The 27817-nt window shown below is 38.2% G+C and overlaps 1 protein-coding gene across 1 annotated transcript in view; it reads right to left on the minus strand.

Moving 5' to 3' along the window:
* Positions 1-27817, minus strand: part of dgkb (diacylglycerol kinase, beta) — a 79586-nt gene that overhangs the window by 29906 nt on the left and 21863 nt on the right. The window contains exons 9-20 of the mRNA XM_044360359.1: positions 27257-27376; positions 24963-25080; positions 24225-24313; positions 23733-23849; positions 23353-23451; positions 22265-22366; positions 19909-19982; positions 19197-19271; positions 15839-15924; positions 15074-15163; positions 14229-14389; positions 4583-4647 (exon numbers count right to left, since the gene is read on the minus strand). Of these exons, the coding sequence (XP_044216294.1) occupies positions 4583-4647; positions 14229-14389; positions 15074-15163; positions 15839-15924; positions 19197-19271; positions 19909-19982; positions 22265-22366; positions 23353-23451; positions 23733-23849; positions 24225-24313; positions 24963-25080; positions 27257-27376 (1196 nt within the window). The remainder of the gene's footprint in view (positions 1-4582; positions 4648-14228; positions 14390-15073; positions 15164-15838; positions 15925-19196; positions 19272-19908; positions 19983-22264; positions 22367-23352; positions 23452-23732; positions 23850-24224; positions 24314-24962; positions 25081-27256; positions 27377-27817) is intronic.

The following is a 27817-nucleotide window of genomic DNA, read 5'->3' on the forward strand; positions in this document are numbered from 1 at the left end:
TCACCTATACTCACTGTCTACCAAACAAAAGTTCAGAAACTAAATAAAAAAACAAATTGTAAATAAAGGAAACTGTATAACAGCACAAAGTTCTTAATTTATTGAACCCTCTCTCTTTCTCTTCCTCCACCTCTCTTTCCTCGTTCCTCTTGCAATCCATCTCTTTCCCCTCAGAGTCAGAGATTAGTGTGTAATTACATGGGAGATCAGCAAAAAAAGTAGGGGGGAAAGGGAGTAGTATATTTTAACAAGGCGGTCGAGGAGGAGTGGCGATGGGGGAGGAGGTGGCGCAGCCCTCGTCACGGGCCGACTGATTGTCTGCTTTTAATCCTCGACCTCATTATCACCTCCAGGTCCGGCAGTGGCAGTAAATGAATCTATCTGCCGAGTGTCAAATCTTCACACCTTCACCCTGGTAATCACCCCAAGGTGCAAATACAAAAGATGGATAGAACGAGAGAAATGAAGGCAGGGAGCGAGAGTGTATGACCCCTGCATTTCATCAACAAAATCTCCTCATTTCATAATTAAGAAAAGCTACATGATGTTGTTTGGTTGGTAATTAAAGCTGATTAAATATTCAGTTTCTTTAAGGTCAAACCAGACAAAATGTATAGATTTGGTACATATGGGAAGCCATTACTGCTGTCAAATTAAAACCTAATAACTCAAATTTTGACATTTTCCTTTTTCAAACTCATACTACAATTTAACATGCCTTTGCTGTGACCTTGAAACCTGTCCAATGGCAAAAATACAATAAAAAAGGAGAAAATAGATGAAAATAAATTTAATCCATATCAAAGATGCTAAAATAAATGCTAAAAAATAATGAATAAACATAATTTTATTTATTTTCTTTGCTTACTTAGCTTTCTCAGACTTTTTGACTCTACTGTGTGTGTATATATACATATATATATATATATATATATATATATATATATATATATATATATATATATAGATAGATAGATAGATAGATAGATAGATAGATAGATATTGAAGTCATGTGGGACTCTAACTGGGTGAAAAGACTGTAAAATACTTAAATAAAATACTTTATATTGATGTTTAATGGTACTCTGGACTGAGAAACAGTAGATAGTATACCTATCTGTATCTATGTACCTGTATCTATCTTTATATATATAATAAAAATAGTTATATTAATATTAACATTTTGTGCATGCACAAAAATTGGTCTGAAAATGTTTATTACATCAGAAAAAAATTACTCAAAGTAACTGTAACTCTGCTTTAGTAACTAACTGGATGCATTTAAAACACAGAAAAAATATTTCAATTTTAAGTTACAAAATATATGAAAAATGAGTCAGGTATAGTAGAAATGTATCTCTGGAAGAGGATTTGTTAGGGTTGTAAGGTGTTAACATCAAAGACTGTGTCTGGTAGGGTGTCACAACTGTGAAAATGTGTGTAATATCACATGTGAAGCTGCTGTATCTTCACGTTTCTGTAGATAGGAAACTTATTTATTTAAAACTGCATTTAATGGAAAGATTATTGGTCATATTTTATATAAGTTCTATAAATTTACAGGAAAGCCTTAGTTTAAAAATAGTTGCAACGTGTTTGTTCTTCACAATTATCTATGATTATTATTATAAGTAAGTTTCAGTTTTTAGGCCTTTTACTACCACTTTGGGAAAGCTTGAATACCGGAGTTATTACTTCTTATTTAACTGAAAACCTCCAGCGCACTGATGTACTGAACAAGTTCATGATGCCTTGAACCATGTTAAAAACTCATCAAAAACATGACAGTTGCTGTAAAATTCTTTTAGTCTTTTCATTTATTCCTGACAAATACACACTTATTGCTGACTTGATAAGAGGCGAAATAAAATCTTTCCTCGAGACTCGCTTCACTTCCCTTCTATTGTCACTAAAGACCTTCCAGTTCCTGAGAAAGAGCCTCCAGCTGCAGCAAAATGACTCTGTGATAAGTTGCAATATACTTCCAATGGACACGAGCCCTTTGGACAAATCCAACAAAATCTATGCTGCCTTGAAAAACTATAATCATGCATTATTGAATTGGCAAGGATAGTGTGTAATAGAGAGATCCTAAACCCATTCCCATTCGTGAATTATTAATAGAATTCAAATAACAGACAGAATAATTTTCTTAAAATATCTCAATCATTTTTCACAAAGACTTAAAATGGTGTAAATCAACAGGGATGCAGTTCATGTGTCCTGTATGTAAATGTAGGAAGTAAATAATATTGCATTTGATAGACAAGAACTGTTCAGGTTGATGTGGATAATTTGGATTTTGAGCATAAGGTACCAGACGCGAATTTGGACTTAACAAACAGTACTGGAAAAGGAAAAGAGGATACCAAAATCTATGAGCAATGTGCCGCAATGTTGAGAAATAAAATGATGATGACAACTCAACAGCCTCTTTGTTTAATTGGGAAATGCAGGATTAATAACGTTACAGTTTCTCCTGCTGGTTGGCATTTCTCCAACATGGTGGCACATCCCTCATAACCATCGGTAACCATTATATGACAGGACTGTTGTTTATCTGAAAGCCCCTTTACTTCCCTTTGGACCATTTCACTGTCATGTCTGCATGTACGAGCAACGAGCAGCAGAAAGATAGTTGGCTAAATGTTGTACTAAGACCAGGGTAAAATATGATAATGAGTACAAATGGGATTATTAGGAGGCTGTGTGTCATCAGTCTGACTGATCCATGATGTCAAACTAGCCAAGCAAATTCAATTAGGCCTGCAATTACTCCCTGGCGCTAGTGGAGACGTATTGGAGACGTTAAATATTGATGGAAGCATAGATGCCACATTTGTTCGTCTCCAAAGGTGAACGCATCTCCTCAAGGTAATCACAAATGCTAAATATGAAGCCTGTCCATTCGTCATTCTGAGCTCCAGAGAAGCTACACTGTCTGTTGTCATGAAGGAGCCACGCAGAGGTTCAACAAATGAACTGCAGGTTTATTTAGACTGTGAGTATAGTTTGTGATTTGATTTCTGGGACATTTTCATTCAATCCTAACCCTTTTTTTTTTAAATGGTCTTATCCTTGGGACATACATCTCTTCTCAAGAGATAAAAAATGTTGAAATTCCCTCTAAAAAGTGAAGTTTATGTGGACCAAAAGCAGTACTAAAATCAGCCACAGAGAGGAGGATTTTAGATAACGAAGGGGTCAGTCCGATCTCCTGAACATTTTCAAAATTGTCTCAACAATGTAAGAATTTACTCAGATCATGACAAATGATAGAAATGTGCCGCTTCAACTTCAACATTGCTGTTAAAAGCAGCATGTTTTATCACGAACCTGTGCTGCCACAAGAATAAAGTGTTGGAGCAAGCCATTAGTCAATATAGGTAGATAACTGCCGAGTACAATTTGCCTTGTGAAGCCAATTTGTAAGTTTTAACATTCCCGATAAGCATAATTAAAATAAAAAAATATTAGGATGCTGATCATGGGAGTTGGAAGATATATAGACCCTTTATTTCACCTCTTGAGATAAATACACAGGGAACCTTGAACTGAGACCAGAATGATAACGAGTACAGATATGTGTAATCATTACAACACCAATTTAAAATCAACAAACGGCATAACAGGTTAATAGTGGGTCATGAGTGGGTCAACTTTGTCAAAAGAAACTGTCATTTTAAATGCAATAGATTTCCAGCATAGAGCTTTCATTTTGAAGTATCATTTCCAGCTTCCTAGTGAGTAGTAACGCTACAACTTCTATCTGTGCCGACTCTGTCAGTCATGTGACCCTCAAATTGTTCCGATGACTGTGGCGGCCCCACCTGCACTTTTGTTATATTAGCTTTATTATTACTTTTGCATTAAAACTGAAGAGTAGCTCAGTGATAAGCATTGTTTCTTCAATTAATTCTTCTTTAATTCTTGGATGGAATTAAACTGAGTAGGTGTTGAGTTGGTCTGCGTGGATTGTGACCTGAGCCCCTTTCACACATGCACTGCAACCCTGAAGTTATCCGGACATCATCCGGAGGAGCTGTATGTGAGAATGCCAATGTCCGAATCAGCCAGACCGGAGTGAATGAGCTCATGTGTGAATACAGCAGGTCATTTTCTGGAGAATTCATAACGAGCGAGTGGGTGTGTTGATGACATCTCTTATCATGCGACTGGCATGAAACTGTAAGAGTAGAAACATCTGAGGGTGAAGAAGGAGGGTCATTTACACAAAGACGCCAACGGAAATGTCAAACTGGAGAGACAACGAGATTCATGAACTTGTGTTGGTAAGGGACAACACGCAAATTCAAGGAACGGCAAGAGACTCAGTAATAGGCCAAATTACAAACTGGCTACATGACCACGCCTTGCCTAAACCAAATGGAGTGTTTCCAGTTGGACAATCTCCTGTTGTGTGCTACATGTGTGAATCCTGACAATCTCTTGACCTGATTCCCCAGAGTTCATATGAGAAAACTGGCTCTGGTGTCTAAGAGAAAATCTTTACCTTGAGGTTAGACCAACCACTGAGTTAATATGTTACCATTTCTGACAAAAAAAAAAACGAACAACATACCTGCTGTTAAACTTCTCAGGGTGCTTCTCCCTCATAACATGGAAACGATGTGCAATCGATGCGTCCTGAAAGAGAGAGAGTCAAATATGTAGTTATGGTACTGACAACATTTGAATTATGAATTTTATTCAAGTCTTAAGATTATATTGGTTAAAAAAAAACAAACAAAAAATACATCCATCTTATCTCCTGACAATGAGACTGCAACATCAAACTTAAAATCTCTTGTTTTGACCTTTTTGCCCAAATTACATCTTGGAGTCAGTGTACACTGTATGCTCGTCCACTAAAGTGGGGAAAAACTTAAGAGCTCCTGCTTCTTGCTTTAGATTTTTCCCTTTTTTGTCCCTGACACATTCAATGTGCTATTTTCAGTTTAGAAGTATGTCACTGTATGATTTTAGGATTAAATTTGTATCCCGCTGACATTTGGAGATGCTAGCATGCAAAGCTACTCAACACCCACGAAAGAAATATAATTATTTGCAGGCAAATATTAGTTTTAACATCCAAGGCCAACTCTTCCTCATTACCTAACTCTTCCAACTTCCCAAACAGTGCAGTTATACCTCGCATGTCCCTTGTGTATATTTCTATAAGATGAAAGGAGCTGTGTGCAGGGGGTGGCAGCAGGGTGGAGCTGGGGATGGAGCCGTATTGACAGAGAGCCTGATGAACAGTACGCTATCTCCACACAGGCTAATTAATTAAACACATTGTGAGTAATCACAGCTCCCAACTAACCTACAGGATGCTGCAGACACCCCGGCAACCAAGTTATTTTCTCTCTCCCTTCCTCCACCTCTTCTGCCTCTCTCTCGTTCTCTATAAGTCACTCTCGACCTTTCTCTCACCCTTTCTGATTTTTTTCCCCATCTCTCTCTCTCTCTCTCTCCCTCCCTCTCTGTGACCTGGGGCAAAAAAAGTGCAGAAACATTTGAATTCTTGGTGTTAAAGTGATACAATTCATGTTACATATGCTCGTGTGGTGTGACTGGTGGAGACACCAGTATCTTAACACCATCTCAGCCTGGTAAGACTGTTATCTAGTATTAAAGCATGAACTTAGAAAAAAAAAGGTATATTTATAGTAAATTCATATGATGTGCTTTGCTAATAGAGAGCAAATTACTTTAAATAAGACAGAGAACTCACTACACCTCTTATTTACATGTGCTCCATTTCTGGGTATTTTATCTGGATCATGAAACACATGTTAATAGAGAACTCCGCTGATTTAGCATCTCGTTCCTGGAGCCTGTTTCACAAGAGAAGATTTGCCAGCAGTGCTTACACGTAGATTGCAAATAGTGCCAGTGCCCCGTTTCACAAATGACTGTCATTCGCAACTTGCAGATAAAGTGTGGAGTTTCTTTTGATTAGTTAAACATGTTAAAATTAACACAAAGGAAAATGATCTCATTTTGCAGCCTTTTCTCACATGTGTAGTAGTACTCCCCGAGAACAGACTTTGATATGTGGAGTTTCGCTTTAATACCAACTGTAAATGGGATGAGAATAACAAAACAGGGATGAAGTATTTAGTTAAATGTCCCCTCCAGACAAGTTTTAGGACAAATATAAATCATCTGCTTGAAATAATAAATTGTGTCCAACATGTTTTGTACACAAAAAAATGTTCAGGTACCTCATTAAAAACACTTAAAATGACATCTGCTCCCTCTCCCTCATTGAAAAAGTCCAGAGTCTATGAATATGTAAATATGTTTTATATCAAAAACATAACTGCTGGACACAAGATGTCTCCTACTTTCTGTTCCTAAATCCATTCTCAGTGTATATGTACTGGAAGTTTCAAGTTTCCACATCACACTCGTGTAAGCTGCATACTGGCCCTCGATTGGCTCCAAACTAGTTGTGACGTCATAAATCATGCTCACAGGTACTCGCCTTAAACTCGGATTTAAGGTGAGCACAGAGAAACTTTTCTTCTTCAACAGATAAATGTTAAAACAGCCTTCTAGCGTCAAACTCACTGCACATATCATATCATCGTTCTGCACAGAGACGATCAAACATCCAACTGCAGTAACATTTTTGACTAGAGGGGGACTTTAAGCGTTAATTTCCGAGTATTAAACACATGTTATCTTACAAAAGCCAAACTGATCTGTTCTATGGAAGTTTCAATGATTATTTGATTATGCTTTAGTTCTCATTTTTTCAAAACAGTCTGGTGTCCGGTGCAAATGAAATTATCTGAAACACTTTACAATGGCCTTTTTTAATTGTGTTAATCTGCATGTTTGCTATTCAAATGTATCACAAGAATGCAAAAATGCTGCCTGAGTTGCTGTAAACTATATCATTATACTATAATCATACCTTTTGAACGTTTTCAGTTAAATGAAAACTAAATACGCAGTATATGAGATCAATTACGTCATTTAGCATGCAGAGGACCTCATGAACATATTGTGAAGCCTTAAGTAATGTTCTATACAAAGACTAACAACACTGACATTTCCTTTAATTTACACTTCTAAGTCAGCGTTTGCAGAAGAATGCTGGCAAGGCCTTAGTTAAAAAACACAGACCAAAACTCTGACAAACACAGCAAAGTTGTCTGGCTCTGAAAACACCTCAAGAAAGAATGAGAGAAAGTTGTCGTAAACTTTTTGGGCTTGTTCCTCTCCCCCTCTGCTGAAGCAATCTGTTTTGACCCGCTCCATTTTGAATGGCACTATTGAAACAGCACCTACAGGGAGGACCCCCTGCCAGCTCTCTGTACAGAAATTTAGGAGAAGCCAAAAGAGGAAAAAAAAAAATCAATGGAGCTTCTCTTGATGTCTCTTCAAGACGCTGTAAGCAGAAGACCAAAAGAATTTTTCAAGATCCCCGCAGACTCGCCTCACACTTCCAACGCGAGCCAAAAAGGTGAAATGATGGATATATCTGAGAGATTGTAACTTGATTTTCTTACAAACAGGACAATAGCTGCAAACAAGAGAGCAAAAGTGAGGAGAGGTTGTCTCCCCTTTGGTTTGGGGTCTATTATCTGAGATGTGTACAAGTGGAGCTGTGGCTTTGCAACAGTAAACAGCGATTTCAAGCAAGTGGATAAAGCACTTTGTCATCCAACACTGATGTAGCATTTGTATGCTTTAAATGGTAAAACTTTTAAAATAAATCAGCCTAATACTGCTACACAGCTGAAATCAATATCAAGAAGAATAGGATATTTTAAGGTGTTAATATTTTAAGAATATTTTTTATATAGATTTACAGTATAAGGAAATATGACAAATATGAAACATACCATACAAAATATTAAGATTGATATTGAGTGCAATAAACTGCATTACACCAGACAAAACTCAACTGTATAAAACAAAAACCTAACTTAATTTGTTAGTTATCAATTTCTATCTGCTTAGAATAATTCATTCAGACATATTTTTAAAACAATAACACAATATAATAATATCATTACAGTACGAATCCACTAAAAGTCAAATTTATTATAATTTTTAATTTTGTCGAGCCCTATGTTAAAGAGCAACTTAACACCAGCTGAAAATCTTGTTTTAGTAGTTTAATTTCTGACCTTTCTGCAGTGATGCAAAGGTGTACACGAGGGTACACTGTGACATCACTGTTGCACGTAGGTGCAGGTGTAACAGACTTGAAACTTTCAGGAGTCTGGAGCCTGGTATTAAGTTACTCTGTAGCAGAGCTTTGGTGCAGGAGTTCATTGTTTATGTTATGTGTGATCATAATTATGTCATTTTTTTCATTTCTATTTTTATTTTGCTTTTGAGTGACTCAGTTTATTGAGTTTTCACCAAAACCCTCAAAGCATCCTTGGTGGACTATTTCAAGCCAATAAAGAATGAATGACCAAAGTTTGGCCTCAGGCCAGTTTACAGAATTTGACCTGAAAATTCTCCAGCAAGAAGATTTTACCACGTTTCAGTTTGTGGAGTTGCTGCCGTCGTCCAATCAGGCTCCAGTATTGATAGACTTTGTGAATCAATAAATAAAATCAGCTTTAACTAAACTGATATACACTATTGAGGTTCAAATTTCATTATTGACCTTAGAATCAGCAGTTGAGGACCACAAAGTCCGTTCAGTAGCTGTTCTGAAGCTTTCAATCAAACCACTTGATCTTCATCAACAGATCAAATTTGCCAAGTAGTCATGAAATTGTAGATGTTCAAATTTCTACTTTAAGGACTTCCTGTCCACACTGGCTTAAAAGCTAAGGTTCATTTTTGATAATAACTCCATCTGCTGATGAAGATCATTTCATGTGATCAAATTCTCCAAAACAGCCACCAAATAGATCTTGTTGTGCAAATGTTTTCTTGTATACTATCCATTTTTTTTTCAAACCATCATTTAAAACTGATTTAGATGTTGATTTTATATACAAAAACAAAACCGTAGTATAGGAATAAGAGATTACGAGTCAGTCACACCATCAACACATGTAGGACACATTCACATCTCCAGGCTTTGACACCCTCGCGGCAGCAGGACGTTGTCAGCTCACTCACTCTCTCTCTCTCCCCCTAGCTGCCCTCAAATAATTACCAATGTAAAAATCTGGCACCCAAATTAATACAGGACATGTGTAATGTCCTCTCATAGCTCAAAGTTTAGTCCAATTATGAGTGGGCCCCAGCGGTTTGATGTGCCTTTCACAACGGGGGAGAATAATGGCTTTGACAGGAGTGCCAGGGTCATTAGGGCGACTGACTGCATTATGGTAGTGGAGCACGCTCAGTGATTAGTTCTGTCTCTCACCCCTGGCCCTGATTGAGATCATTACACTTCACGTCACTTCCACATCCTCCCAAAGGGATGGCGTCATTAATTCTCAATCCCACTGGGCCGCAGCAGAAGGTTAGGTTGGAAGAATTCACACAAAAAAAAAGATGGTCCTTCTTTTTTTGGAAGAGTCACCTGGGATTGAAATGACTTGGAAAATGAGGTTGTAGTGAGGATTTTTTTTTTTTTTTAAATTTTGTTTGTCAGCTGCTGACACTGCTGATGTGAGTTGTATGAGAGAAAACAGACATGTGTCATCCCTTCTACTTTGTTCTTCAATACCACATTTTATTTGACTTCGACTTTTCAATAATTGACTTCAAATTCATACGTTGGTAACACTGACTGTCTGTGGTGGCTGCTACTGCTGATCTTTTGATTTCAACAGTGTCATTATAGAAACAATCCTCTCTTCATCAGCATAATCTCTGAGGTAATTATGAGCTTGACTTGTCGCATAGTCTTTATTGTATTTTTTTTTCATTCAACGGAAAGCTAAAAATTTGATGCAAAATGTGTCACAAAATATTATATCACACTCAAATCCATAGAGAGCTCAAAGTCTTCCTAATCCCCCACAAACAACTTCATTTGTCATCATCACGCCTGCTGGGTACTAATCCCACTAACAGAGCAAAGACAAAAGGGGTTATAATGACTTCATGAACCAGCCGGGCCGAAGCTTGTTGTCTTTTAATGTTCTCGTACAAGTTTGGTTCAGCAAGAAGGAATCAACAGTGGGGTATTTTAGCTTTAGTTAACAGTGTGTGTTAAGGAGCATTCAAAAGAAAATTGGGATGTGTTAAAAGCCCAAATTAGAGCCAACACCAGTAAATTCAACATTTTAAAAATGAGAATTATCCCCAAAATTAGAGCAATTTTTGCTGTTTTCTCACATGGAGTCATTCACACATTCATGTCTACTGTAACCACTAACTTTTGGTATTTTTCAGACATCTACACATCTTCTCATATTCCAAAACTCACTGCATCAAGACCCCAAAACTGGAGCCATATAACTCCTGTTGTGGCTTTTCACTCTGGCTTATTTCTCAAATATCAATAACGCTTGTTTATATTTCCGGTTTGCTGATGTTGTGCCATTGGGGTTCTGGTGGTCCTGAGTTCCCGTTTAAAGGTACCCCATGGAGTTTTCTTGTACTGTATGTATGTTGACATTCTCACCAAAATGTGCTGAATGCGTTTACTTCCTGATAAAACATTTGTGATGCGTATCTTAAAAATACATTTAAACCTGCATTGTTTACATCACTGTTTACATCGGCTAGCGGTCCTCCCTGCCATTGTTGGCACATTGCAACTTTTCTTACCTTGTTACCGCCACAAACTGTCAGTCAGTACGTTAGCTTGAAGCCATTGGAAGGAATGTGTTTCTGCATCGTCTTGCACGTGTGGGACATACAAACGTGATGAAGAGTGTCCAACTGTAGCACCTCAGACCCCCCCTCCTCAGGCCCCTCTCATGCAGGAATAATCGCCTTTGCAAAAAGTGCTTAGCTGCAGGAAACTACTGTTTGCTTCCCGTTTCGAACCGCGAGTGTCATGTTTCCAACCGCGTTGGAACATATTGTCATGGTGTTTACTGTTGCCATGATGACAAAAGCTGCGTAACTTTAAGAAAGTACTAACCACGTTTCAAGTAATCATTTTAACCCAAACCACGGTCTTTCCCAACCCTAACCAAATGGTTTTTGTGCCTAAACCTAACCAAACCATAACCACAGCATTGTCATACCATAAAACATAATTATTAGTTGTAGTCGTTTGGGGCTTTAATGCTTCGCTTCAGTGTCCCCAACAAGCTTGAAGCACGGCCAAGAAGCAGTGGCAACTGGCAGTGCGGTAGTGCCTTTGCCTTACGAAAATTGGGACAAACTTTTAAATTAGGCCTTGTGGATCTAACATGAGTGAAGATTTCTCGCCTCAAATTTGTCCAGAAACAGACTTTGGTGGACTGCTAAGGTGAAATAAGTGAAAGTTTACGTACTTCATACAACGGAACCCTACTACTCATGCTCAAATCCCATTGGCTCACAGAAATGGGGCCTCAGAAGGGAGGTCGGCAGTTGGACCCTTCTCAAGGTGACAGGTTCTGACTCATAAACACATTGCTCCATAGAGCTACTTGTGGGCAAAAGCTCCACATGGTACTTTTAATCTGGGTTAATGGTTGATGAAAAGGGTCTTTGGCAGTCCTGAGAGTTGATAGTATAGTTTTAGTCTAGTCTATCTTTAGTTAGTGTGGTGAATTATATTACTTATTATTACTTTTTAGAATGGACTATGCACATACTTATAGAGCTGGAGTTACAGTACATGCAGGTGACTATATCGTCTTGTCTCATTACTGAACAGGAGAAAACTGCTGTGCAATCGGCATTTTTACGTTGTTTCATTCACACAAAGTGACAAAACGCATTGAGCGTAATATTTGCAGTGGAGAAGGCTTTGCTGGATGGAGAAAATAACTTAGCTACTTCTTCAACTTGCATAATGTCTTCACTATCAACAATCTCCACCGGCATCGTAAACTTGCTGGAGAAAACACAATCAGCACAAACTGACGAATCACACCTCTTGCCGTCCCAGCGCAGTATCTCCATAGCAATATTTTTGAAGAGATGCATGTCAACTATGGCGTAGCTACAGCACATACGCATGTAGGCTCCCGAGCTTCACTGTAACCTCTTCATACACAACTATAAATCCTCCTGTGTTGGGATTCGCATGGTTGCACAAAGACAGTAGCTTCCCTCACTGCAGCAACTCATTCATCCAGCCAAATCAGGAGAAAATTTAAATGTCTATCTTAAAAGTTTTTTAGGGATGACAAGTTGTTTTTGTGAAACCAAAGCACTTCACATACTGCAAATGAATGAAGACATGATCAAGTTTTTTCTAAAATCAATTTTTAATTTGCCAGTCTTTATTCACTGTTCTTATATGCTACACATTCCTACATCTTGAATTTGCTGTTGATACTTTTTTCTTTGTTTTGGAAACTAGCTTTTTCATAAGACATTTTGGGACACACTCATTTTGGTTTTTAATGTAGCTGCGCTGTCCAAAAGAAGCTCTGAGTCATGCCCAGTCACAGCAAATTTACAGAATACACAAAGTTGTTTGGAAAAAAAAAAAAAAAGATTAAGTAACTTGTTATATATCTGTTGTGTTTTTTGACATTTATACTGGGAAATTAATGTGCTTAAACAGCAGGATGAATGATCAGAGATTTGTTTCATACTGTACCCACTTCCCCCTGTACACATCACCATATGTTCAACACTGTAGACTGATTACAGCCATTGTTCTCCTCTATCACAATGTTAACAAGACCTGTCCTCTAATATCCTCTAACATGGTCATTAGGGGCCCAGGCTGGAGGTGTTATTCAACTAACATTTGTAAGGCCATGCATCACTTATGTCCCTGCCACGGTTCATACGAAACTCACAACACTGAGTGGCTCCCTCCTCTGCCACCTGCAAATGTCAATTACCATATTTCCCCCTGACATTTATCAGTAATGCCTAACATGAGCTACGTGAAATCAGTGTCATTATGGTGGAGATGGACAGGGGGGTGTTGATGGGTGCGTACGACCATGCATATATGCAACGAGCCTTGTTTATTGATCAGAGAGTGTTGAAGCTTGAGTACATCTCAATATAGGCCTAACTAGAATGTGATCAAAACAAATAAATTGAGTGATTATGCTGTTACTCCAGGTACTGCGTATTGTTTTTATTCAACCCTTAATGACAGAACCAAGATTTTTGACAGAAGGAATTTAATTTTCAGAATGTTTAAGTTGGGTTAAGCTGTTTACTTGCACCTTTGCTATTCTGTGACTGAGTCTGTTTGTCACCATGATTAAACCAAACTTTGGTGTGAAAGGTTTGTAAAGGTGCCATATGCTTTTTTTCTTACCCGCGGATCACAAGTGTGCCATTATTGTAACCCTGCATTCACAGTCAAGTAAAGTTTCCTTTGTAATTTGTTCATGGTTGTGGTAATTATGGAACTCATCTTATCTGATACCAGCTTGCTTTAAAATAACAGTCCATGACTGTTATAGAGTCTGCTTTCCTTGAAAATGATCCTTTCGCTAGAATTAATTAGTAATCAAAGTAAAAAAAATGTGATGCTATATTAATAACTAGACTAGATGAGTTTTTTAAGGGCTCATATGCTAATTTTAAGCAAACAAAATGATAGAAAATAAAATTTACATAGTAAAAACGGGACAGGTTCTCTTACAGTATTTGGTGTTCTCATAATTGGAGATTAGTTTTGGTTTATTTGGATTATTAAAAAAAAAAGTGTAAAACGAACCTGATGAAACAATCACTATAATAATCTGTGTGAAATCTCCTTTAAGGAGCATCATTTGAAGTGCATTTACTACACAGCAATAGGTTTTTGTTTTATATTTTTTCAGTCCCACTGGGCATTTAAAATGTGAGTGACTTGGAAGTGCCTTTCCTGCTGCATTTGTTGTGGCCGTTGTGACTCTAAAGAGTACTTATTCATTAAATCCTGACCTTTACTTCTTGTCTTTAAGGCAAAGACACACATCAGATCTCTGAGTTTGAACTAACCTTCCTTTTAATTTTTTTTTTCAGTGTAAATTATGGAAAAATGAAAACAACAAGCCTCAAGTATGAGCCAGTATGGTGAATTATGACATTCATCAACCTGAGACTCTATCTATAACTTCATAACACTGGGTAAAGACAAGAATTATCTCTGCTTGTTAATAAACTTCACTGTTCATTCATTCCCCTGCTTGATCAGTCCCATCAGTGTTGATTGAGGTCTGACTCACCACTCCGATGGAGAAGTAGTTGTTTACAATGCTGTAAGGCACCGGGTCCCCTCGCTCCTCCTTGTCTGTGGGCGTGACATCAATCTTCCAGCGATCCAGCATCACCTCCGTACTGTTCTCGATGTCCCGCAGGATCTTCAGGAGGCTCTCGCCCTCATAGCCTCAGGAAGAAGAACATTAAGTGTTAAAATGGGTCTGGGACCCCCTTGCTGATGTTGTAAGTTAAATATCAGACATTGGCTACGTATGTTTACTAGTGTTAATGTGATGATTCCTCCCAAAATTCAGCTACAGAAAAGGAATTTGTGTGTTTTTTATTATTTTCCTTTTTATTTTATTTAATGCTCAATTAAGTTCTTGAGCAACTTTTAAGCTCTAATGTATTGCAGATCTTGTCATGCCAGTGATTAGATGCTGTAGGCCTTGCTGTCTCAAGGAGATGCTAAAATTATAAACCATAACTTGAAAAAGTGAGTTTTAGTGTCCATAACAGTCTAAGTCCTGCATTAAAGGCTTTATTCACCCCGACAAGAATAAAAGAAAAAATGAAATATTTGCAATTTTTGAAAATCGTTATATTTAAAAGATGATGAATACACATAATGGCCTAAAAAATCTTCCTTTCTATTTAAATGAACTGCATATATATATATTTTTTTGGGTTTCCCCAGTGGGTATGAAACTCCTGACAGTTTTATCTCACTATTACCACCTGAACTCTGTGTAAACCCTTATAATAGCATTAACACAGTGTTTAAGCGTGGTGTACTTATATCTTTAAGTATGAACATAATAAAGTGAATTCTGGCCATGTTATTTCACTGTTATGTCTTTAAGTCCGGTACCTCCTCCCCATCGCAGACATCTTGCCAGGTCGTTGCCCGTGCCAAGAGGAAGTATACACACAGGGGGGTTCCTGTCCAGGTTGGCCTTATCTGGAGCAACGGGACAAATATCACAACACATTGCGAAACAAGGCCAAACCAAGAAAATAAACTCACAGCCAGACTTGCAAAGAAAGCATCAAATCCATTTTGCAGTCCCACAAGTAAAACTACAAGTCAATACGAATGTCCAGTTGTACAATCTATTTCAAGAGACACATTTTGTCTGACAGTTATTACCTCTCTTTGTTTTGATTGATAAAAAATTGAGGCAATTTTTGAGAGCCCGAACAAGTAACACGTCTTCAAGACCAAATAGAGGAGGCCAGGTGATTTGTTTTTCTTCAAATGATGACTAATATGTTGTTTTCCAACTCATGTAATCATCCTATTTTACCACCCCTGAATACGCAGGCTCGGACGTAATGAAAGTGTTTATATACAAACCATAAAGTACGCTTTACCATTTCAGGCTGAACAACAAGAGTGCTGCCGGTTTTGAAAACTAATAAAAACAAATGCATCTTTTTCCAAAAAAGGAAATGGAGTGTTGTATATTATCAGAAACTGAAGACAGTATGAGTAAATATACTGTAGCATCCCGGGAGGTTTGGGAGTCTGTATTTCTTCTAAAAATAAACATAATTGATCCTATGGAAGCAGTGCAGGGACCGAATTCTTCTTAAGTTTTTTTGCATATTATAAATTGTACAAGATATTCTGTACCTATGAAGTCCAGGATCCAGCCCACTGTGCCGTCCCCTCCACAGGCCAGCACTCTGAAATCAGGAACATCTCTGAAGAAGTTCAACCTGCAACAAACACAGTCAGCTCTGCACATTACTGCCACACAACAAGCTTTATTATGTATTTTATTCTCTAAACTTGTAAATGTTTCATATGCATTTTCTTGTATTTACACCTTTTCACTGCTCTGGTGAACTCTTTTAGCTGTTAATACTAGTGCAATTCAAGTCAATCCCTTTTTATCATGTAAGTCAACTTATGCTCCTTGTACTTTAAGTATTATATGAAATTAACTTCAAAATTTACTGTATTATCACATGTTTTTTCATGTTCAATGTAAATAATCCAAATCAAGGGTCTAAGGAAAGAAGCTGTTGTTTGTGGTATAGATTGTAAAGCTCTTTGAAATTTGTGATTTTGGACTGGATAAAAACAAAATGACCTGACCACTGATACAGTAATACACGTTGGTGCTTATTGAATATTTTGTGTAAATACACTCACCGTGCACTTTATTAGGTACACCTGTGCAATCTAATGCAATACAATACAACAGCTTTGTCATAAATTCTACTGTTACCAAGCTGTAAAAGTATAAATTAACATACTTAAGGGTGGCAAAATATTAGGAACGCTTTTCCATGTAATGCACTACAATGTCAACAAAAACTGAAAATCTATAACAAGAATTTATGGCAGAGCTGTTGTATTGGGTTGCATTAGATTACACAGGTGTTCCTAATAAAGTGCATGGTGAGTGGATATGTACTTGTTTAGTCTAATTGTTGTCACTTATACATATATTGGGCTACCTCATAAATAAACTGTTACTGTGCTTTTAAGCTCTGAAGAAGCTCTGTTGTTGCCACATAGTCTACTTATCAAATAAAGTCTGCACTACATATCCTTCATGTTAAAGCGCTTCCTTTTCAAGGTTTTAAAAACTTGTCATGCTGTCTAAAGTGATACGTTATTTTATGATTGAATCCCTCCAGTTATTTCTTTTGTTTATATTCTGACTATTTTGATTTAAAATGACAGGCTGTTTAAAGAAATAAAAGGTTATTAAAATCATCTCAGCTTGAACTAATTTCTCCCTTTTGAAAATAAGAGAAAGTGTAAAGTGTGTGCTCATCATGAGCATATTTTTGAGCCCACTGCCACAACACACTGTTTCCCCCTCTAATCCCACAAAATAACACATGCCACATTGACAATTACTCATTCAACGAGCTAGCCTGCCTGGTTGAGGGCTAATTGGATCATGACAGGCAATGTTCAGTCCAACTTCTTCCGTTCCTTCACAATAACAAAGCCCTAACTGAATGAGCCAGCCTCTGAGCCTCGTATGGCGGCTAAATGATTCGCTCAATTACTTCCAACTGGGACCACAAACCATATTAGACGCAAAACAGACGGCCGCAAACATGAAAGGCAACTTTGGGGATATTTAAATACCAAGAAACAAACACTTAATTTGCCATTATTGCATTAGCGTGGCAGCTAATTGACAGCAGTGCGTGCGGCTGCCTCGGCCTGCAGTGTCCGACGGTGACCGTTCACCTCACTAATGTGCGCTGCAGTGCGTACACTTGACAAAATATTAACAAGGTTACAGTGGAGCAAGGTCATCTGGAATGTTCTCAGCTCTGAGGACAAGGCTCTGGTTCAGCTGGTGATGCAGGTGATGTTTGGGCCACGTGCAGGGACATCAATAAAGGAGAAACAAAACAGTGCACGCACACAAGGTCAGTCCCAAAAAACTTTGAGCTGCGTTGGCACAATCTATGACGTGAGAGCTGTCCCAGTTCCTCACGCAGACAGTCAAAACCTTGTGGAGTTTTTTTTTTACCCTGCGTGTGCCGCTGTGTATTTATTTTTTATAAGGCACAAAGATTCTGTTTTCAGATCTAATCAAAGCCAAACAACATGGCAGCACGGCGGCGAGGCATTCCTGTGTGTTGAAACGCTGCTGAGCGCAAACAGCAAAGTGAAGGAGCCTTATGCATGTAAATGATCCATTCATTTTCTTAATCACAGATGTGAACCATAGGAAACCCGATGCTGCCCGCACCTACAGCCTGTGGTGAGCTACTTGTTTGTATGCATGATCACATGTGGTATGGTGAGAGTTTCACCTCTCTCTATCTGTCAGTCATCCAAGTCACCGTCTCTCCGTTCACATACAGGCTTATGCATATGGAGCTGCCGCTTGTCTGAGGCTACGGCATGATACTGTCGTCTCCAGGATTTGTTATGTGTGAACTCACCTCATTTGTGCCTGTGCTGTGTGAAGGAACTGACTGAAGGGTCTAATACTAAAGGCCTCTCTTGCATGTGATGGTGGTTATTATATGTAAGCAACAGAAAACATTGTGTTTATAAACAGAAGATCATTAGCCAATATGATCTGTGAGGTAACTAACAAAAGGAGGAATTGTGACTCCTTCATTCTTCTGTCTTTCTTTATTTCTCTCTTTCTATTTTGATGTTAACAATTAATAATGTCATATTAAGTATTTAGAAATGATTAAAATGGCTTTTAAATGCAACTTGAGGCTAGTTAGAACATGTTTTGTGTCCAAATATTCAGTTCTTAAGGTTAATTTATTATTTCTTAACAATCTCTACCCAGAAACTGTCGCAACCACCTAAAAAAATAGGGTTTTTTTTGCAATGCAATTCTTAACTGTCCTTGTGTATTTTAGAATAAATAAAACAAAACAAGTCATAGAAGATGCAATAATGCACTTTAGGTGTATTTTACTATTGAAAACCACTAAAACCACTAATCAATGTAGTGTGTAACATGCATCAATGAAGAGATGTTCTGAATGGAATAAACAGTAAATGGACTGTATTTGTATGTGCCTTTTTAGTCCTCCGACCACTCAAAGTGCTTTTTACACTATGGATCACATTCACCCATATTCATATGCTGAATAGGTACAGGGGCCACCATGCAAGGTCCCAACCATCAGAGGGAAACTAACACATTCACACACTGATAGCACAGCCATCAGGAGCAATTTGGGGTTAAGTATCTTGCCCAAGGACACATTGACATGCGGACTGGAGGAGCCGGGAATCGAACCGCCAATCTTAGGGTTAGTGGACGAATCACTCTACCTCCTGAGCCACAGCTGCCCCTAAAGAAATGCATGAGAAATGCATCTTTCTATTTTGCTCTCTACATGCAATATATGTTATTTGTCACTATCCAGCATATAAATATATATATATATATTACATTTACTATAAAAAACCTCAAACACAGAAAATGCACTTCTGATCTTTGACAAACCTATGTGACCTCTGTCCTACGTAACCTACGTACCCTGGCATGGGTCCATTCTTGGCCAGGTTGTACACTTGTCTCGGATTCAGAAGATACTGGAACTTTCTGTAAATCCTACAGGAGTGAAGATAAAAAGATTAAAAAAAAACCCAAAAAACATCTGTCCACAACATAAAAACAACAAACAGAAAGTCACAGTGTAAACATCAGACTCATATATCACAGATTTAGGCTCAAAAGGCCTGGATTTTGTGTCAGATCTTGTCAGACCAACATCCAACAACATCAGAGCGTGACAAGGCAGTGGACTGGGCAGCGGGGTGGGACATACCCAAAGTCCCCTTGAGGAGAAACCATTAGAAAGACTAATTCATTTTAATTTCAATTTCATTATATCAACTGGCTGAAGTCATATTTTGATCTCATAATTTAAACAAATGAGGGCCGGCGTAATAAGGAGTGAATGAATATGTTTCAGTAATAACCCAATTAGCCCTGGGTTAAAGAAGGGGGACCAGCCAGAGACGTGACAGCTAGGAGGGTGTCTGAGGAGAGGAGTGTGGGGGGGGCGTGTATGTGAGCTGATGGTGGAGGCGACCAGCGCTTTAGGTAAATGTTATTGTGTTTTTATTTGACTAAGTAAGCCTAAAGCACTTGGCAGCCAGAGGCCATGCTGCAGCCTTCCCTCTGCGGCTCAGGAGCCGGGATTTAGAGGCCTCTTGTAGCATGTTGAGACAGATTGTGTACTTACCTCTCTCCCTGCTTCCCCCCGCTCTTCGGATTGACAAACACTAGCAGAGGATGAGTGCCCTCTATTGTTGTGATCTGAATGGGAGATGTCAAAACAAACCGTTGGTGTTGGGAGACTGCGGGATGCTTCACAGGAATTCACTTTCAAGCAACATCCCTCAAACATTTTATCACGTATATATACAACACTTCCAAGCAGTGCCTGTCATCTGATTCACTTTATTAATAATAATAATAATAATAATAATAATAATAATAATAATAATAATAAATAACACATTTAATTTGTACCGCTTTTCATTCACAGTGAAACTCAAAGTGTTACAGTATAAATAACACTTTATGGTTTTCCTGTTTCATTGCAGAGATGCACAAGTGGTACCTGGCTATGGCAAGGTGTGGGTGCTCCCTATTCCTTTCCCTGATTCTTCTTCCAAATTGAATCTTGTGTTAATTATAATATCTAATTATAGGAGGAGAGCAGTGATAAAGTCACCCGAAATATATTTTAAAGCCAATATCTCTGAAAATAAATCACATCAAATGTTCTCTGCATGTTATTCATTTTGATGACCTGATCTAGAAAATTTAAAACAAACAACAAATCCCATGAAAAATTCAAGCCAACAATTCATTAGTCCGTCTCTCAATGCTGTCAGAGTTTCCTACCCCCGTCTGTGGCACTCAGCCCTAAACCCGCTGGTTCCTCCTCAAGACATAAGTCATTGAAAACAGGCCGCAAATACATAGTTTTACTTTATAAAAAGGCTCATTAATTTCCTCATACATCTGGGCACTGTGTTTTTTAGTAAATGTAACTCAAACAGGAGTAAACAGTGCAGTTTGTTGGGGACTATTTTCTACTGCGGAATAATACACATTTAGTGAACTAACTTGTGTATACAGCAGCAGGTAGTATACCTTGGATTGATTCAAAACAAACTACAAGTGACCATGCTCATGGTTAAGAAGGAACATCCAGTTCAACGTAATGGCTTATTGATGTGTTTTTAGTAGTTTTGGACAATAATGTAGCTTTATGGCACAGATTGTTGACAGTTGCCAATTGTACTTTAACAATTCATCACACTGACTAAATAATAATATAAATCATCAGGTTTTTCCTCCGGTTTTGACTAAAAATTCATCAGACATTAGGTTTTTTTTTTTCTTTTAAGTTGTGGTGGTGAATGATTTTACAGCAGATGCAGATTGTTCTTCAGGTTTCAGTAACCGGACAACCCCTGGATGTACAGTACAGTACAGTAAAACGATCCATCTATCTACAGTAACAGTCAATCAATACTCTTAACCTGATAACTCATGATTCACAATTCAGTCGCAATAGTAATTTGTTACTACTTCCTAATTGGCGAGGCAGTTTGTCTCGTGTGACGTGGGAAAGGTTTTTTCCAGATTCTGTGGATAGACAGAGCCCGCGGTGCCGGAGGCCAAGCTCACAAAGCGTCACATAAACAAGCTCTAATCCAGCGGCCCCTGTTTGAATTGCCCTTCCTGCAGTTAGTCTGAAACAACTCGCCCAGTGCTCTCCCTGACACAGATGAAGCGCTTAACTCCCCCTGTCTGCTATCCCAGCAGGCCAAGGGTGAATTAATGAGCTCCCTGTCCAGTCTAGAGTGATCCATTACTTCCTGTAATTATAAATAATAATCTTGATTATTATGCTGGTTAGCCGGCGAGAGGCATAGATGGATGTGCCTGGGATATGATTCATCATATTTCTCTCCCAGCCACGCGTAGACGAGCAGTCGCCACAGACGGCGGCAGGTTTCCATCGCCAGCATGCTGGCTGACAGATATTAGAGAGGATCAGGCTGGACTGGGCTCTGCTGTATGATACTGATTATCAGCAGGGCCTGCCGAGCACCATCATATGTCCCAAGACCAACTGCAGAGGTTCATTTCAAAACATATTACCATTTGAGAAAACAATTATGCATGCATACTCTCTTGAAATGGGTATTACTTACTAATAAAGTTGTGAGTCATTTTACAACCAGTGCTTACACAATAGATTTACAAATGAAGAATTGAGAGATGCTATCTCATGAGAATCTCATGAAATACATCCAGCTTGTTTATTGATTTGGAAACTGGAAAAACTCATCCACAGTTGTAATTTTCCATAAAAATATGGTTGAAATGGTTTCAAAAATCCAATTCTGTTGCAGTTCTGCCATTTCCCCAAACTACAGTTTATTATCACTGAGTTCAGTATGTCGAAAAGAAAGTAGATTAAGTTTGGTTAGATGAACGATCGCTGTATGTATCTATACTGCAAATCAAAGCAGGAGAACACCACGTTGAGGTTAAAGAGACTCAGATTTGAGTTGTACCTGCAGTCCTTGGCCATCCACTGTGACTGAGTTGGCTCTCTGCATCTTCCCTCGGCCCGACTGGCTGGACCGAGAGTCTTTCCTCAGCGTTGACTGCCTTTCCTGGGGTCAAAGGTCAAACAGCAAGGTTGTTAAAGAACCCATATTTTAGTTTCATTCCAAAAAGGTGATGTCCCACTATTAGGGAAATGTGACTGCTATTTTTGAGATATGATAAGTTATGAGACATATTTAAAACATGTTATGGTACTTTAATAACATTCTTGTTGCTTTTACTTTATTTGGGTCCTTTGGAAAACTCAAATTGCTGATAACTGCATGTTGTCATGTTGTTATTGTTTTGTATTTTTCTCTGACTGCTTTTAGGTCAACAAAATAATAAATAAATACATTTTTAAAAAGAATTAAAAAGAACTTTACTCCTGGCAGCATGAGGACGGCTTTGAAATCCGTAAATCAGTGACGCTTCATTTTACTGGGCTGTAATTTCCTAGTAATTTTCCAGAAAGTTACCTTGAAAGAATTATTGAATCTGGTACTAATTATAGGAAAAATGAAGACACTGTTCTGAGACAACTGTTTTAATTATAGTTGAGTTTATGGTTTAGTTCATAAGCAGATGTTAATTTCCTCTGTTTAAACAAAACATGCAGAAAATATACTGTAATTGAAATAAATAAAATATAGAAAAATCCAAATAAATGAACAAAAAAAAGTTTAGACTTTCCTCTTGGTGTCTTGGGGGGATGTTGGGGCAACTGGCTTAATGTTTTTATGCCATGACAAAGAGATTCTCAGTGTCTCAGTGAGATGTTTCTTAATTTATAAGATACAAGGCTTTTACAGTAGACGTTACAATGATGACACAAAGAAGTTTTAGAGATAATGAACAATTTCAGGTGTATTTTTCCCTGGAATAAACTTGTACAATTTTGAAGATAAACACCTGAAAAAAATCAAGCTTTTGCCATTTCAGAGCTCAGTAGGGGAACACAGGCTGATGATTGCATCCTCAAATAACACTGTGCCAAACAAGGTCAGACTCACTCTGCCACGGGACCGCTGACCAGTGAGGAGTGAAGTCTTACCAGGACAATGGGGCAGATTGAGTTGGGGGGCAGGATATGATCCTTCAGGGGTCCACAGTCACACTCAGGTTTCACGTGGGAGGCACACTTGTTATGGAGCTGGAGGAGGTGGCACCCATCATTAACAACCAACTTGTGTCAATAACAGAACATGTTTAACTGTACATTTTCAGGTGTATGCTCAGGATTTATTTGCATTACATGTGTCATTGCCTCCGTTTTATTTTCTATTAACTTGCAACCACAAACAAGTGTTTTCTGGGTGTAAATTGGTGGAATGACTTGTGAGTTATCAAAGGTGCAAAAACGAAACCCTAAACAACAAGAAGCAGTGGGAATATAATGAGGAGGTGGCTGCCTCTCCTCGGGTGGCGGCTTACCGTGATTTGACACCACACACAGTGGAGCCCAGTCAGGCCCTGGTAACACTTAATGGTTTTGTGACACTTGTCACACTTGGTGGGGCAGTTCCCTTCCACCCAGAAATGATGCATTACCTGTGGAGAGAGCGAGAGACAGCATACAGGGAGTGAAAGAAGTGAGAAAAGAAACATGGTGCAGAAAAACAAGATACATACAAGGACACAAGTGACACAACAATTAAAGAAAGCAAGGGAGAGAAAACAAGCAAGAGAGAAAGAAGGAGAAAAAAAGACACAGAAGAGAACAAGAAAGAAAGATAGAATGAGGCCAAACAAATGATGCTGTCTGTGTTTGTGTCTTTAAACCAGGCTTATCCTTGTAATTAGCAATGCTTTGTAGCAGATTGAGTTGTTTAAATTCCATTAGAGGAAGAGAAACCCTCGTCCTAAGCTCCATGGAGCATCGCTGATCCAAGCGTGCTCACTAGTAAACACTCCAATTGGACGCACCTCTGTGTTTTTCTTGGATTTGACATAGGTTTTGATGCAAGACGGCGGAGCACGAGCCACGCAGCGCTCGTGGACTGTGTACTTGCAGACTGGGAAAGGAAAAAAAAAAAAGAATCATTTTAAGACCAGGAAAACAGCAAACACAGAGGAGAGAAAACAGACTTTTCATACAGTTATAAGTGTTATACACAAGGGTTTGAGTAACGTGTTTGTGAGAGCTGTACTGAAGGTGTTAGTTGCCAATATTTTGTGAAAAACAGAGCAAGCTGGAAAGCTTCTGTAGAGAGTGTAGAGTTGGGCACTTTGTGGGAAAAAGGAAAATTGACAGTGAGGTTGAAATACATGCAGGTTTTATTGTTTCAAAATAAGAAGAAACATAGAATAAAGGATGTTTAGCCAGTTGTAGAGTGGCTCTCTTTTTCTCAGTTGATATTTTGTTGTGATCCTTCCGTTATCAGAATTGTTTCCCATTCACAATTGTGTCCAGTTGAAAAAGCCTCTGAAACAAACTTTCATGGGACGCTAAAACTCATGACTAAATGCCAGGCTGATTATATATTTGTTTAGGGCCAGGTGGAAAATAAGACTCCATTGTTTTATGTAAATTTGATCACAAAATAACATCCATCATTCCGTCACTGCAACGCATGACCAGACAATACTTCCCCAGTATATTGTATTGTATCTGTACAAATCAATGCATCTGTAAAAACCCTTAATGGTAAGTGAATTACTCACATGAGCAACAGAGTCCCTGCTTCCCCAGTCCAATTAGCATGTTGAGACACAGGTTACAGTAGGCTGGCTTGTTGAAGTGCTTCAGTCTCCACACATGTTGCCCGTCATCTTTAACATTCTGCAGCAAGAGAAATAGACCAAATGATTAATTGACTGGTTGATTGACTGAATGAGAAATTGATTGAGTGCTTTGTTAATTTATTTCATATTGTGGTGGGAGAATCATCAGCTAATCGTGATTGATTTATTTGTTTATAAATTGATTGTTTGTTTTTTTTTAACTTTTATTCTACTTTTGTCACTTCCAGACATGTGGTCCAAATACAGTAAAGACAGTAAAGGTGCAGCTGTATTTCCTTTGCAGTAATATTCATTCATAAAAAAAAAAAAAGATTTCTGGTAGGGATTTCTACTGAAGCTGGTCAAATGCTTCCATCTAGTGGACAACTTATGAACTGCAGAGAAAACTGATGCTCTCATTAGTTTGGGGGTGCAAAGCAGCAGTATGGATGGACACACGTTTATGAATGGTGTGATCTGTTATGAGATCAGTTATGAAATGAAACTGTTTTAATAATGATGAGGAATATTTGTGGAATAGAGAATAATCACTGGCTTTAGTCTTTTTCAGATAATCAAGAACAGCACGTCCCAGATTCACATTTTAAAATTTTAGTAATTTAGCTGACACTGTGAATCACAGTCATTTACAATGAGTCAGAGCCATTAGATAATAGATGTAAAACTACTCCTGTGACCAGAGTGATTAGCATAATCATCTCGCAGAAGAGAAATGGAATGAATTGAAAGAAGGTAAAAAGAGCTGAGGAGAGACTGAGACTGATACTAAATTTACACTCTCAGGATGCGAGGCGAGATTTCTTCATTTTGGGGGTGCTACTGAACCAAAAACAGCTTAGAACCACCAAAATACCTGTTCTGAAATAGCAATATGTGTCAAGTTCAAGTTATTAACAGTTGTTTTATTTACAGGAAAAAAAGGAACATTAAACTAAACCAGGTTGACTGAACATCCTTCTCACTGTCGGCACAACACTTTACCCTTAGTTTCACTCACTATTAGCACCTGCAGCTGTTGGCCTTAGAGTCCACAGGGGAAGCCTGAGGTTAAAGGACCAGTGTGTAGGATTTAGTGACATCTAGAGGCAAGGTTGCTGATTGCATCTAACTAATCCACCCCTTTCCAGTGTGTAGAAGAATCTATGGTGGCTGCGAAACTTGAGAAAATGCGAAAAACACAAAAAAGTAAGTCCATCTCTAGAGCCAGTGTTTGCTTTGTCCATTCTGGGCTACTGTAGAAACATGGCAGTGCAACATGGTTGACTCCGTTAAAGAGGACCCGCTCCCTGTGTAGATATAAAGGGCTCATACTAAGGTAACAAAAACACAACGATTCTTATTTTCAGATGATTATGAACTAATGAAAACAAACTTATGAATATTATATTTCTGCCAAGTCTGTTCAGCTAGTTGTCACTAAATTCTACACACTGGACCTTTAAGTGCCTTCCTCAAAGGCATACTGTACAGTATGACAGCTGTTAAGGAAGGAGAGAAATTCATATATTTCTCACCTGTGATGTTTGTCCAGGTGGTTCAGGTAATATAACTTTTTGACTTTAAGTTAGTTACCAGGCATTAGACGAATTTTAAGCCTCTCTTGTGGCTAGCAAGCCACCAGTCTCTACCTTCTCAACCATAAGATTATTCCAAGCATTAGTCATTGTCTGTTTTGGCACTATTTTGCAATATGTTTGTGACTTCAAAACTAGTAGCATTCCCATCAGCCTCAGCTGCAATTCGTATTTTGTGCTAATTAGATAATGTTAGAATGGTAAAAAGCATAACTGAGATGGTGAACATTGTAAAAATTACCAACTAAATACCAGCATTGTCACTGTGAGTATGTTAGCATGCCAACATTAGCATTTACCTCAAAGGATCCCTCTCACAGAGCTCCTTGCATACATGTACACTTTAGCTTTGTTAATGGTAATTTTGATGTTATGTTATGTTATTGTTTAATGGCTACAACATAAGGAAGTTGATGCACACATTTTGATACACTAGTAGATATGATTATGGACATCTACTCCAGTTTGACTATATATGTATTAGTTCAATGCCTTTGTCACTCTGATGAAGACACATTGGTGTAAAACTAGCTGTAAATCAATCAGTGTCCACCAGGCTACAAAATGCTTTATTTCCTGGTTCCAACAAGAGCATTGACTCGTATCACTAGCATATTCAAGTGGTCTCTGTGCTCTCACTGTCTCCAGGCCGAGCAGAACCAGCAGTGGGATGGTTGTCATTCCTCCCTGGATCCACTCCTCCAGTGATACTGTGCCATCGTGGTCATAGTCAATCTCCCGCATCATTTCCTGGAGGATCTATGAATTAAAACAAAGGTCAGAAGAGAAGACATTTACAGCTCTTAACATCAATAGTGGTCTGCAGATTGAAGCAATTTTGGCTTCACATGGAGTTGAGAAAAATAATTTGGAGGAGGTCACACTTTTATGAGACCTGAAAATTGTGTTTTTAATTTGAGAAAACAATTTGACCACCAGGTCCATTTAGTAGCTTTTCTGAACCTTTCAACTTGTGTATTTTTTAATCCACATATGATTATAATCTTTGTGAATAAAAGTCATCTTTTTTTAATGTTAAAATTTTACCCTTCATTCATTCCTGTTTGCAAATGTTCCACTTATATTTCCATTTGAATTGTTGGGTGAAAACATTTCTCAGTATTTCTCAACATTTCTAAAGTAGAGGGAAAGCATCTGGTAACAATTGTCACACATCACAGAATATTATTTTAATTTAAT

This window comes from Thunnus albacares, chromosome 8 (assembly GCF_914725855.1).
Source record: "Thunnus albacares chromosome 8, fThuAlb1.1, whole genome shotgun sequence".
In the NCBI taxonomy this organism is placed as follows: domain Eukaryota; kingdom Metazoa; phylum Chordata; class Actinopteri; order Scombriformes; family Scombridae; genus Thunnus; species Thunnus albacares.